Source organism: Schistocerca piceifrons, chromosome 8 (genome assembly GCF_021461385.2).
Source record: "Schistocerca piceifrons isolate TAMUIC-IGC-003096 chromosome 8, iqSchPice1.1, whole genome shotgun sequence".
Taxonomy (NCBI): domain Eukaryota; kingdom Metazoa; phylum Arthropoda; class Insecta; order Orthoptera; family Acrididae; genus Schistocerca; species Schistocerca piceifrons.
Window position 1 is genome coordinate 53,375,694 of NC_060145.1, and position 14,248 is coordinate 53,389,941.

Consider the following 14,248-nt stretch of genomic DNA (forward strand, 5'->3'; position numbering starts at 1 on the left):
TTGTATTAAGTATTAACTGTGTGTCTATGCCAAAAATTTTCACCCTGATTTCTGCTTGCACTTATTCTTCCAGTGCATTTTTCGCCGATTTTAGTTCATGTTGGTATAGGTCGTATTTTATGTCTCCTTGTTCATCGAATCGTACAAAACGTGTTTGCAAATCTTGTTTGCCCCCATCGCTTATAAGGTCTATTGTATGGGGCTCAGCTACAACCGATTCGGGTTTTCCTGTGGTGGAGTTTGATATACTTCGGTACACAGGACAACTTCTGTCAGTTGTACTGTGTGATTGTTTCTCCAGTGTGTATCATTTCCAGTTCGCAACATGCTTTCTCGTGTGTTCATACGGCTGTTGTGAAATGCTGCAGTATTGTGGTTTTGCTGCTCAAAGGTTGGCTGCGGTATGGTGTGTTGTATGTTATTGTTGTTGCTGCATGCTGGCCATTGATGCAGCTGACTGTTTTCATTTACACATGGTGCACAATTTTGAGAGGAGGGATTGAAATTAGCTTGTGGATGGTAATCATTCCTGTTATACGGAAAGTTTTGTTTAAATCTCTTGTTCCTTTCATTTCCATTAATGTATACTTGTGGTTGCATTCACCAGCTTTGGTGTGTGTTCGTGTCTGGCTTTTTGTATTGACCATTCAAGTTACATTATTGTGGTGTTTGGCAGTCTGACGCCCTACTTGTTACTACTTTCTCTTCATATATTAGGTCGATTGAATCTAGAATGGATAAAAAATATTCTGTGTCGTGCTCAAGTGTAGTAATTAATTTTTCACGAATTTGTGATGGCAAACGACTTTTTAAAATTTTTAAAACATCCAAATGAGAAATAGGATTCGTCCAATAACGTGTTTTGTTGAGATACTTCTCAAAATATCTCCGCTAGCTACCATATTTGCTATTAAAAGGGGTTGGGTTAAAAACCTCTCGCCTAAGACCCTCCTGTACGGCTTCTGACCAGTATTTGTCAAGAAATGTCAGTTCAAATTGTAAATATGTGGTACAACGCTCAGCTACCTCAGTCGTCCACAAAAGTACATCGCCTTGCGTATAACCAACGACAAACCTGATCTTTTGTGCTTCTGTCCAATTTCTAGGAAACACATGTTGAAAAGCACTAATAAACACAACTGGATTCATCTTCTTACATTCACTCGTAAATGTTGGAAATTGCCGGTGTCTTAATAGACCTTCGTCAGCAAATATAGTGGACAAGCTGTTTGCATTTTATGCTGTATTTACATAGCTGTCATAATTATTAACACTCCTTGTAAGTACTGGTTCTGGTGTTATGCCCTGTAAACTTACACTCTGCGTTCTGTCATTACTACTGGCATTGTTTGTAGGGTTTGCAATGATCTGTGTGCATATTTTACTTTGGTTTGCTGTGACTGGCACTTTATTTATGTGTACAATTGGTGTCTCTGTATCAGTTTCACCTAAGTAGTTGCATATCCTGTGCTCTGTAACTAGCAAATTGGTGTTCACTTTGTCGATACTGTCATTTTCCTTTTGTTGAATAACCCTTTCAACTACATCTTTGGTTAATCTACATTCCTTCACTACTTTTTCCGCTGTGTTACTGGTTTTGTCTAAAGCATCTGCTTCAGCTTGTGAAATTACATCAGACAAAATATCATTAATTTTGTCTCTTTCCTTTTTTGCGCAGACTTATTCGATTACAAGCGGTGCTACTTTTAAAGTGAGTTCATCTATTGCTGCTGGTATATTTTCGTAATCCTTATGCAGTTTGTTTACTGTGGTAGAGATGTTCTTTACTGTTGAAATTAATTGTGTTTGTGTAGTTTCCAGGTTTGTGTGTGTGTCTTTCATCGCTTTTATTTGCTGCTCTACTGTATCATTCTGCTCGTTAAGAATGTCTAATAAGTGTTTTATACCCGTAATGCTATTGTTTACTTCGGAAAGTGCATCTTGCTTGAGCTGTTTTTCCATGTCTTTGAATTTTACATTCATATCCTCGTGAAAATTCTTAGTCAAATCACTGATCTGTTGTGTGAGTGTATCCCAAAAATCTTTTAAAACTGGTTTATGCTCTTATTTTATGTTTTTTATGTCTTGTGTGACTATGGTAAGGTTTTGCAACAAACTGTCAAATTTTGTATTTATGTCTGAACGCAAATTGGTGTTATTGGTGTTTATATTTTTTATTTCTTTGCTCAAGCTATCGAGTTTTTGAGGGATAGCGGCAAGTGCGCTGTTTTGGTTGCTATCTAATGTACTTTGGTTGTTGACAGCTGTAGTCTGCAAATCGATATTTGAGTTTTGGGTGATGGGTGACGGTAAAGTGTCGTCAAAAATCATGTCATCTGCGCTTTCTATGTTTTCCTGTGCGAACAGAATGTTGCTCGCCGAGATGATGTAGTTTCATCTATTGTCATCAACGTATCATCAAAATTAGAACTCTGCGAAAGTTCACCAGCACTTCTTACCTCGGGTATGTTCATCTCTGAACTACTTAATACTTCTGAGTGTGGAAGACATGGCGCTGGTACTTCAGATGTTCTATCCTGCAATTGTACTCCATCTTGACTCATTGCGTTTTCGCCATTGTAAGCAATAATGAAAACTGATTTTTGTGCCATTTTGGTTGAATATTAAAGTTAAAATTTTTAAAAACAGAAAATTGAAATCTATAATTTTTGTGAATTTAAACATACGATTTACGTGTCGTCAAGAATTAAATAGCTACTTTTATGGCACATGAAATGATATGACACAAAAACTTCAAACTTTTCTCTCGCTACTCATTACGTAAAATTTCTGAAAAATTCGCTACAATGCATTTAGGAAACGAAATTAAGGAAAGGTACTTCTAATTATTACACAGGAGACGCTACCAAGCATAGCTAAGCAAGCGGTTGCGTAGTGGTCATACCTTTGCTGTGATGAAACAGCATATTTCCAAAATTTTCTGCAGATTCTGGTATCTTTTTGGTTCCTTTTTGAATTGGTTTTCTCTACAAGAATTTTTGGTTCTGGTTGTTTTGCTCCCAGTCGTGGTGTTGCACATAAAAATTTGAAAATAATTAGTACATGCAAAAAAAATCTCATACAATGTCATAAATAATTTTGAATAATTTACACAACTGCTTTCATGGCTTTCTCAATGTCATGTCACCAGGTCGCCAGTTGTGCAGATTTATATATATATATATATATATATATATATATATATATATATATATATATATATATATATATATATATATATACTCCTGGAAATGGAAAAAAGAACACATTGACTCCGGTGTGTCAGACCCACCATACTTGCTCCGGACACTGCGAGAGGGCTGTACAAGCAATGATCACACGCACGGCACAGCGGACACACCAGGAACCACAGTGTTGGCCGTCGAATGGCGCTAGCTGCGCAGCATTTGTGCACCGCAGCCGTCAGTGTCAGCCAGTTGGCCGTGGCATACGGAGCTCCATCGCAGTCTTTAACACTGGTAGCATCCCGCGACAGCATGGACGTGAACCGTATGTGCAGTTGACGGACTTTGAGCGAGGGCGTATAGTGGGCATGCGGGAGGCCGGGTGGACGTACCGCCGAATTGCTCAACACGTGGGGCGTGAGGTCTCCACAGTACATCGATGTTGTCGCCAGTGGTCGGCGGAAGGTGCACGTGCCCGTCGACCTGGGACCGGACCGCAGCGACGCACGGATGCACGCCAAGACCGTAGGATCCTAGGCAGTGCCGTAGGGGACCGCACCGCCACTTCCCAGCAAATTAGGGACACTGTTGCTCCTGGGGTATCGGCGAGGACCATTCGCAAACGTCTCCATGAAGCGGGGCTACGGTCCTGCACACCGTTAGGCCGTCTTCCGCTCACGCCCCAACATCGTGCAGCCCGCCTCCAGTGGTGTCGCGACAGGCGTGAATGGAGGGACGAATGGAGACGTGTCGTCTTCAGCGATGAGAGTCGCTTCTGCCTTGGTGCCAATGATGGTCGTATGCGTGTTTGGCGCCGTGCAGGTGAGCGCCACAATCAGGACTGCATACGACCGAGGCACACAGGGCCAACACCCGGCATCATGGTGTGGGGAGCGATCTCCTACACTGGCCGTACACCACTGGTGATCGTCGAGGGGACACTGAATAGTGCACGGTACATCCACACCGTCATCGAACCCATCGTTCTACCATTCCTAGACCGGCAAGGGAACTTGCTGTTCCAACAGGACAATGCACGTCCGCATGTATCCCGTGCCACCCAACGTGCTCTGGAAGGTGTAAGTCAACTACCCTGGCCAGCAAGATCTCCGGATCTGTCCCCCATTGAGCATGTTTGGGACTGTATGAAGCGTCGTCTCACGCGGTCTGCACGTCCAGCACGAACGCTGGTCCAACTGAGGCGCAAGGTGGAAATGGCATGGCAAGCCGTTCCACAGGACTACATCCAGCATCTCTATGATCGTCTCCATGGGAGAATAGCAGCCTGCATTGCTGCGAAAGGTGGATATACACTGTACTAGTGCCGACATTGTGCATGCTCTGTTGCCTGTGTCTATGTGCCTGTGGTTCTGTCAGTGTGATCATGTGATGTATCTGACCCCAGGAATGTGTCAATAAAGTTTCCCCTTCCTGGGACAATGAATTCACGGTGTTCTTTTTTCAGTTTCCAGGAGTGTATAATTAATTAAACAAATTGCTTGTATACTATTGGCATACTTATTTTTTATGAGTTTTTGCAGGGGATAATTTGTCTTTTCATTTAATCCACAAATTTCGTAGATTGTGAGCCACTCGTGTTGTTAACTTACTTCTGGTGTCCTTGGTTATATTCGTCTTTTTCCGCCATGAGTAATTGTCTCTTGACCGTGTGTTTAACATTAGTTCTTGATTGGGCTTCTTCTTCAGATACAGACCACTGACATTGAGATGATCCACAGAAGAATGGAAAACTTTCATAGTTTTGCACAAATAATAATTATTATTTAGACGACACAAATGGTTACACATACATCCTACAAAAATACTTCTTCTCCACTCGAGAACTAAAGACAGAGTCTCTCTAATAATAATAAAAATTGAATGGAATTTTTTATCATTTGTTATCCACCTTCCAGCATAACAAAATATATCTTTATCGGCGTTTACAGCGGCCGCGCTAATAATTATTATCATTGGTCTTAAATTTTTGTCATAGCTTATTGGGGCTTTTCCTTATGTACCTATACATCACCACCAAGTAACAAAGCTCAATAAAACCTGGGTCACACATAGTAAGAACTGTTACAATATGGTACAGAAAGTGACTGAAAGAAATACACAAGGAGACAAACAGAAAAGGCACTTTTATTCAAAAACAATAATTACACTGAAGTTACCACAATTCGTGATGATCCTAGGGACATTATAAAAGTCCAGACTAGATTCCTAATACACCGCAGATGGCAGTGCATGCTCTGCAACATGCTCCCATGATGGCCACAAGGTGGGTAAGGAGTTTTTGTGGCAGGGAATTTCATTTCTCTCTATCAGTGTGGTTGACAGTTCCTAGATGGTTGCTGGTGCATGAAGATGTACTGAAATATGTCTCCCCAATGTGTTCCACATGTGCTCAGTGGCATTCAAGTTGGAGGAATGAGCAGGCCAGTCCACTTGCCAAATTGCCTCTTGTTCTAGGAGCTCTCCCACCTACACTGCTTGATGAGGTTGTGCTTTCTCATCTATAAAAATGAAGTCAGGGCCCAACATGATCCAGAAAAAACATACATGGGGAGGAATATACAGTGTCACAATAATGTTCAGTGTACCATATTCAAAGATGTGGAGATAATGCAACTTTATCGCTCCTCACACCCTAACATTTAGACCACCAAAACAAGCATGTTTGACAATGTTCCTGAGGGGGGTGACAGTCGAAAAAAGCCAAAGAAATTCTGGTTCTATGTAAGGGCTGATAGCGGCATAAAAATTAGTGCCTAATCACACATGAATGAGACAGGAACTGAAATTAAGAATAGGTTAACTGTATTTTCAAATGTTCCTTCAGAAAAGAAAAACCCAGGAGTACAGGTACAATTTAACTCTCATACCACTAAAAACATGAATGAAATTGATCTTAGTGTCAGTGGCATTGAGAATAGCTGAAATCATTAAAACCAAATAAAGCTCTAGGGCCCATGGAACCTGTAACGAATCTATACCGAATTTGTGGCTGAGTTAGCCCTTCCTTTAACTATAGTCTATTATATATGCATTAAACAAAAACTGTGCCTAGCAGTTGGTTGCACCCACAGGTCACATCTGTCTGCTAGAAGGGGAGCAGAAGTGAAACACAAAACTAGCGTCCATTTGCTGTAGAATCTTAGAACACATTCTGAGCTCAGACATAATTAGGTATCTCGAACAAAATGGTTTTCTTCTTTTCAATCAGCATTTATTCCCCAAACATAGGTAATGTGAAACCCAGTTCATACTTTTCTCATATGACATACTGAAAGACATGGATCAAGGCAGTCAAGTAGATGCAGCGTACCTCGATTTCTGAAAAGCAATTGCCTCAGTACCACGTTTACCGTTATTACCTATAGTACGACCATATAGAGTATCAATGCAAATTTGTGACTAGATTGAGGATTTGTCGCTACGGAGGATGCAGCAAATTATCTTGGAAGGAGAGTTATTGACAGCTGTAAAAGTAATTTCAGGTGTGTCTCAGAGTAGAGAGGTGGAACCCTTCTGTTCACATACATCAATGACGCTCTGGACAATATTAATAGTAGCCTCAGACTTTTCGCAGACAATGTACTTATATATAATGAAGTACTATCTGAAGGAAACTGTAGGCATTGAGTCAGTTGTTCATAAGATGTAAAAGTTGGGCAATGTAAAACTGTCCATATTACAATATGAAAAAACTTAGTAACCTGTGACTGTAATATTCATGAAATATGGTTGTGATTGGTCAACTCATACAAGTACCTGTATATAACAAAATGTAGGGATACAAAAGATCACATAGTCTCAGTTGTAGGTAAAGCAGGTAGCAGTCTGCCTTTCATTGATAGAATGTTAGGAAAATGCAATCAATCTACGATGGAGACTCCAAACAAAACACTAGTGTGACCCATCTTAGAATAATGATCAAGTGTGTGGGTCTGATACAAAACAGGTCTAACAGTGGATATTGAATGGATACAAAGAAGGTCAGGACAAATGGTAACAGGTTTGTTCAGCCTGTGGGAGAGTGTCACAGAGATGCTGAAAGAACTGAACTGGCGGGCACTTGAAGATAGATACAAACTGTTATGTGAAAAGATTTTAGAACCAACTTTAAGTGATGTATCTTGGAATATATTACGACCCCCTATGTATCATTCTCATAGGGGCCATCAAGTCAAGATTAGACTAATTATAGCTTGAAGAGAGATATTTAAGCAACCATTCTTTCTTGACCTGTACATGAATGGAATGGGAAGAAGGCCTAATAACTGGTAACATGGGACATAACCTCTGCAGTGCTCTTCACAATGATTTACAGAATCTAGATGTTTGATACAAAGGAGTTTACTCTCTCTCATTCACTTCACAATGATTAGAGTACTGCACATTTTGACAAAAAACAATCAGACATTGTGGTTGACACACAAAGTGTCCCATAAGGTTTTGTGCTTGGACCTTTGTCTTTCACAGTATGATTTTCCCAATATGATGTCATGTAAGTCAATATTATATGCAGTCGACACCACCTTAGTTACAGGTGGTAGGGCCTCAGATGCGCTAAAATAGAAAAATGCAGGACAACTCAGAATATCTAGTATATGATTCAGAATAAATGAATTACAAATTAACCACTCTAAACTATGAATACTCGTTTCAGATGTAACAATGACAACTGCTGTGCCTTGGTTAAACTTCTTGGCGTTCCCTTGACCCAAAATTAAGTTGGGAAACTTAACAAATTACATATGCACAAAGTTAGGCAAAGTCACCTACCTGCTAAGTAAACTTTGGACTTGTGTAGCTGACAAGCTACTACTGAACTCTTGTTATGCATTTTTTTCCTTTTTTTCACAGCCACCTCATGTATGTAGTGCTGCTAAGGGGCAGTTACTCTCGAGCAGAAAGAATTTTTATCTGGCATTGCTGGGCTGAGACACCACATACCATGTAGGGAGGATTTAGTTCAAAATGCTGACAACTGCATCCCTGTTTATTCTCACCTTCTTGGTGTACATAAATGAAAACCAATATAGCCACGAACTGCAAGATTCCATACATAAGTATGACACATGACAAAGACAAATGATTGACATTCCAGTTACTAGGCTTAGGAGAACCAGAATAATTACAAACACATAGACATAAAATTATTTAATTTGGTACCAACTACAGCATGCAGTGTATCACTGAATGTCTTCAGAAACATTACAAAAGGGTGAATTGAACAAAGATTCTTCTATACAATAGAAGAATTTCAAATATGTTATAAAAAGTATCTATTCCATTGAAATGGCCTCATGATCTGACCTTTATATCATTTGAGCTTTTCTTAAAATGTTTACTATATCACATTGTTATCTTTTATTTTCATAATGCATTTATACTGAATGATTAACGTGTGTCAAGCGTATCTCATCTACGTTTGTTGAAATGTTTTGTCAGCATGTGTATTGCGTCACACATACTGTCTCTCCTTTTTTCATTCTGGATGACCCATCTAAATCTAATGGTTATTACATGTGACTAGTATGAACATACATTCCTTTAAAATGTTAGAAATCTATGGCTCACCATGATGCTACGCAATGTCCATGGGGACTGATGAACTCAAATGTTAAGTCCCATAATGCTTAGAGCCGCAATGTGTGTAAAAGGACATCAACCCAAAAGGGGTGCTTAAAGATGGATCAATAAATCAGTCAATTAATCGATATATATGTTGATGATTATATAAATAATGGAATGGTCTGCTGTGTCTTATGTGTTTATATTTCTTTTAAAAAAGTCTAAATATGTTTGTAGCTGCATTTGTTTACATCAGCTGCATGAAAACTTCTAGGTTTGGTGTAATGACGATATTTATTTATTTAAAATTACATAATTCGTAGGATACATAAAGATATGAGTGTAACTGATTTGTACAAGTAGGCATAATTTGCAAAATATAATCTAAGATGGAAAAGTAGAAAATAGACAGTCAAACAGTTCAAAAACTTCGCTTATCTGCATTGTTTATAAAAATTTATTATCGAACATCTCTCGTTTTCGACTATTTCTTCAACTCTTAAATTATATGTTGTGACTTGTCCCATAGCGAAGAAGCTTTGGGTCGGATACTTCAAGAATCTTAAAGAAATAAATTAAACAAATATTACCAATGGTGACTCACTTACAAGGAAAATTTGTCTACAATACTGCACTATCCATTTCGATTTTGTCAGACTGTCAGATCCCTTTACGGTCAGTGCCTACCTTCAGTGTATTGTTTTAGAACCTGTTTCTTTTGCAGATTTCTCTTTATATATTCTGAGACATTTATTGACATCTTGATAATTAGCAACTAAAATCTTAAAGTTTTCTATCGTGCCAATGCCAAGTATCTAATACAGCTGCCTGGATTTCGCAGAGTTCTGTCACGAATCGACTCAACGCTTTTCATCTGCGCCTTTCGTGGCGTCTATGCAAACCGGCTATAACTACAGTATTAACTGCATGATGCAGTCTTTGACCATATATGTTGGGATGAGTCTCTGAAGAGATGTTTGTAAACAATGTGTTAAATTTTTTGTTCTTCGTTAAATTCTAGTTGTACAGTATGGAATGGACTGTTCACCCATATTTGCCTTTTTATATTGCCGCGTTTCTGCAGTCAGGTTGGTTTATTGCAGTTCAAACTTTACAAGTTTACATATTTAGTTCTACGGTTTTGCAACGTCTTTGACTAGTTTCCAAGTAAATCGGTATCGATGACAGTTTATTTTAGAGGATTCAACGGCGAGTAGTTACGAGCACACTGTCAGTTAGTACTTGAGAGATCGGACTCTCCTGTTTTATTTCTTTTTTGGCTTGAATATGGACTTGGTTTACCGTCCTGTGATTCTGTGTATAACTTAGTGCTTCCACGGACAATCACTAGCGATTTGGATGGGAGATTGTAGCTGACTCGTTATTCATCAAAAACGTTATCCACTGTAATTCATGAAATAAGACTGTAAAATTTTATTAGCTAAGTTTTACGCGTATGTAACTATTTTTGGACAGTTACGATATTAGAGACACCGACTCTTACGTGATATATCTATTATTGCTTGGGAATATGAACAATTAAATCAGTCAACACCCCACATCAAAAGTTTGGTCTAAAAGTTTGCTATGTTTTAAAAATCACGTTGACAGTGAATAGTTTTGTGTTTGTTGGTACATCCATGGTCCTTGCATTGAATCTGTGTAGAACAATAGCGTCAGTAAACTACCGTATACAAAAAAGTGCCTTTTTGACAGCGTATGTACGGGCGTGTGCCTACAATTCATATACAACGCCCAGGTGCAACACGCGCAAAAAGAAAAAGCGACGTATCATCTGCAGAGGTAAGATACGCTTTTCGTACTGTGCATTGTTGATTTGTTTGGTGTACGGTACAGATTTTGTTATTCTTGGTGTGTGAGAGAGCCTTCGCCTCGTGAACAGCCTGCTTAAATTATGGTTTAATTTTATCATTATACAGTACCCGAAACTTAATATGATCGATAGTTACATATTCCATATGTTTCGGCAAGTTCAGGTTGGCCCAACAAAGTCATTTCACAAGCAGTTCATTGTTTTTTTTTTCTCTTTCACCCGAGTGTCGACTTAAGAGTTACAGCTTACCATTACTTAACTGATTCCTGAATTTCTACGGCCTTTGAATTTCATGACATCATAAAATGTTAGCTGTAGGTATTGGATGGATTTATCTTCTATATTTACTAAAATGCACGCCAGAACACTTATTTGTATGTGTTGTATGGCACATGAGTCAACTTACCTTCCATGAGGAATGTTAAATGCACTCAGTGGGGCACAGCAATCAGTCGCCCTTTTCTCTCTGGCTTTATTGAAGAAAATCTAGATTTCGGCTAGTGCCTAGCCACTGTCAGTGCACTGTTTCATAGTTTCAATACATGTCCCAGGCCTGTTATTTGGGCTTCTATTGCAGTTCATTCAAGACTAATGTATAATACACAGCTCTAGCTGAAAACTAGATTTGCTTTAACAAAGTCTGAAAGGAAGGCACGACAGATTGCTGTGCTCAGTCATTTTGAAATATTTGTATGTTAGTTGCTTAGACCTGCTTTCAACTCACTCCAGTATAGTCTTTCTGGGTAATCCGTATAAACGTAGTTTTTCAGCAGGTTTTGTTGTGAATAAAAAACGCACCTCTGTTGAAAAATAGTAGGCTAATACAGTTTTTCGTTTGCATGGTGAGGCTGTGTATTTATCACATCTCAAACACATATGCAGGTTACCATGCAAAAGATTGCTGTGGGCAAGGCAATATCGTGTGAACAGAAGACCAGTAGTGCCCCCCCCCCCCTCCCCCCTTCTGTTGCTAGCTTTTGTATTTGATTTAAGCTCTTGTGGACAATTCTTGCAATTTGAAGATAAAGCAACATTGTCCTCGGACTGCATCAATGCTTGCAACGTTGAAGGAGAATTAGAACTTATGTTTGATGTGATGTAAAAATGATTTGTTATTAACAAAATGAAAATCAGTGAAAAAAAATGATTTGTAGCCTCAATGACAAAGGCTACCTGTACTGTGCTGAGGCTGTGATATTCTGGCTTTTGTTGCTATTTCACATGGCATGAACACACTGCACATGCGTGTAAGAAATTTTCACCAGTCACATCCCAAGTGAGAAAACTGAAAGATTTGGTAAATGGTCAGTATGTGTTAATGGTAGCCCTGTATTATTCACTGTCATATCTGCTATGGTCTGTTGCTATAGAGTCACCCTGCAGTCTCCAAGAATGCACTGTTACACTAAAAAAAAAGTGGTAAAACAGGAAACTGGGCAACTGCAAACACATCTTCGCTCATACAAGAGGGATAATTTTCAGTCAATATGTCTTCAGATGTCTTAGTATGTGAAGAGAAATCGTGACACTTTTCCAGCAGTGCGTAGGCTGCTATGAAAACCTGCAGTCATCTACAAACTGCAATGCAGTCCTTGGAATTGGTGAAATTTTGAGGAAAAGTGTCGCACAACCTTCACCGAAAACCTCTATTCTGTTTGAATGAATTCTTTGACACTGAAACAGCAAATTTGAATGTCTAAACAGTACACTTCTTTATGATATCAGTTACTGTTTAGTGAGCCCATAGTTGTAAAAAAATTACTTAATGATATGTAAGGTATTGTACTATACTTTTGGTAATTTGTTGTTGTTTACTGATGCTTGTGTAGTCTTAGCTTTGTAATTGATGCATTCTGTTCGGTCACGACTGGCGAGGATGTAGTTATGGTAACCAATTTTTATGCGTCTTAAGAAAGACATGTATCATATATAAACTATGATGAAAGTGTGCATCCCCTTTGTAACTTTTGGCAGTGCCACCCCCCACCCCCAAAATACGGAAGCATCCGATCCCGCCCTTCTGCTTTGACCCATGACGTCACAAATATGGCGGAAACAAAAACAGACACACACACTTTCCACAAGAAGCCTAATGACACTAACGGGACAAGCGCGGGAAATGGGGTGTTTTGGGTGGGTGGCAAACTATATATAAACAAATTTAGACGCCTTGCGTAGCTACAACGTGTGAGTGAAGACAGCCATGCATGAATACCCACCCACCTCCCGAGGGGTCGTAACCCCTGCAACCCATAGAAGATAAAGATGCTTCAGTAGCTGATTAGTGTGTGTTTTTTTTAAAAAAATCTCAAGGGATAGAACGAACAGATCTGAAAGATAAATATAATAAACTAAAACAGAAATTGGAGGAAACAGATAATTAAAATAAATAATAAGTGTTTTTAAATTAAAAAAAAAAAACTCATGAGATAGAACGAACAGATCAGAAAAGTAAATAAAATAAGATAAAACAGAACTGGAGACAGCCACACTCAAACCAAACTCCGCGCCGTCATGACGTCACACACGACAACACCCTTACGTCTCGGGTCAAAGCCGACGCGTGGGATCGGACGCTTCTGTCGACCCCACCCCCCCCCTTATCCTGCACACACTCAGAGAGAGAGCTTTTTACGTACTGTTCAGTGTTCGCTTCTCTAGTTTTTAGCTCGCAATCCTTGAAATTGGACCGTATTTTCTTACTAAGCTTCAAAGCTATGTAATGCAGGGTATTTTCAAACAGTGTAAGTCTGTAGCAAGGCAGCATATTGTATGATCTGTGCCTTGGTCCATAAGCATGTGTAAAAGAATTTCCTTCGAAAAGTTGGTATTTTAGCTCAAAGAGAAGTATTTCCTGCTAAAACATAAAAGGCGTTCTTGTTATGCTAAGGCTTTTGAATAATGTTTAGCATCATTGCCTGTTGTTTGTTCCCACCATAGCTCTGATAATATTTCCTGTAGCTTGTGCCCTCTGAGGTGGTTTGCTTTTATAACTAGCTGAAACATTACCCCATATCTAATAACTGATGTAGAATATGCATGGTAAACAATTAACAGCTGTCAATTACATAATGTAGAATTCTCATTCCACAAACAAAGCTGTTTGCTCCACTAAGCAAACCACATGAATATAATGATATTTCTGGAGACTGAAAATCTCCTCCATAGGAATTGACAAGGGTTCCAAAAACAATTATAGCTCTGTTTATCCACGAGACCCAGAAAGCACTATATACAGGCATCCAGATAGATGCTGTGTTCCTGGACTTCTGGACTTCTGGAAGGCATTTGATACAGTTCTGCACTGCCACTCAATGAACATAATGAGTGTCCTGATTTTCAGATCACACGTGTATTTGGATTAAAGAGTTTCTAACAGACAGAATGCATCATGTCGTTCTGAACAGAGAGAAGTCTCCAGACGTAAAAGTTAACTTAGGGCATGCCCCAGGGGAGTATTACTGGACCATTACTTTTCATAATAGGCCTATATGTGAATGACCTAGTGAATAATGTCAGAAGTTCCATGAGGCTTTTTGTGACTAATGCTTTCGCAACCCTAGAAAAGTGCAGCAGAATGGCGGAAGACCTGCAGAGAATCGGTGCTCAGTGCAGGGAGTGGCAGTTGATCCCCAACGTAAACAAA

At 39.3% G+C, this 14,248-nt stretch overlaps 1 protein-coding gene across 3 annotated transcripts in view; it reads left to right on the plus strand.

The window, feature by feature from the left end:
- Nucleotides 1-9,649: 9,649 nt before the first annotated feature.
- The window catches only part of LOC124711639 (protein angel homolog 2), a 167,728-nt gene continuing 163,129 nt past the window's right edge, over nt 9,650-14,248 (plus strand). Inside the window, exons 1-2 of one of the 3 annotated variants that reach the window (XM_047241826.1) lie at nt 9,650-9,856; nt 10,485-10,571. In XM_047241826.1, coding sequence (XP_047097782.1) covers nt 9,799-9,856; nt 10,485-10,571 — 145 coding nt within the window. In that variant the 5' untranslated portion in view covers nt 9,650-9,798. Of the gene's footprint in view, nt 10,572-14,248 lie in introns of all 3 variants that reach the window. The other 2 variants (XM_047241827.1, XM_047241825.1) reach the window with 2 other exon arrangements.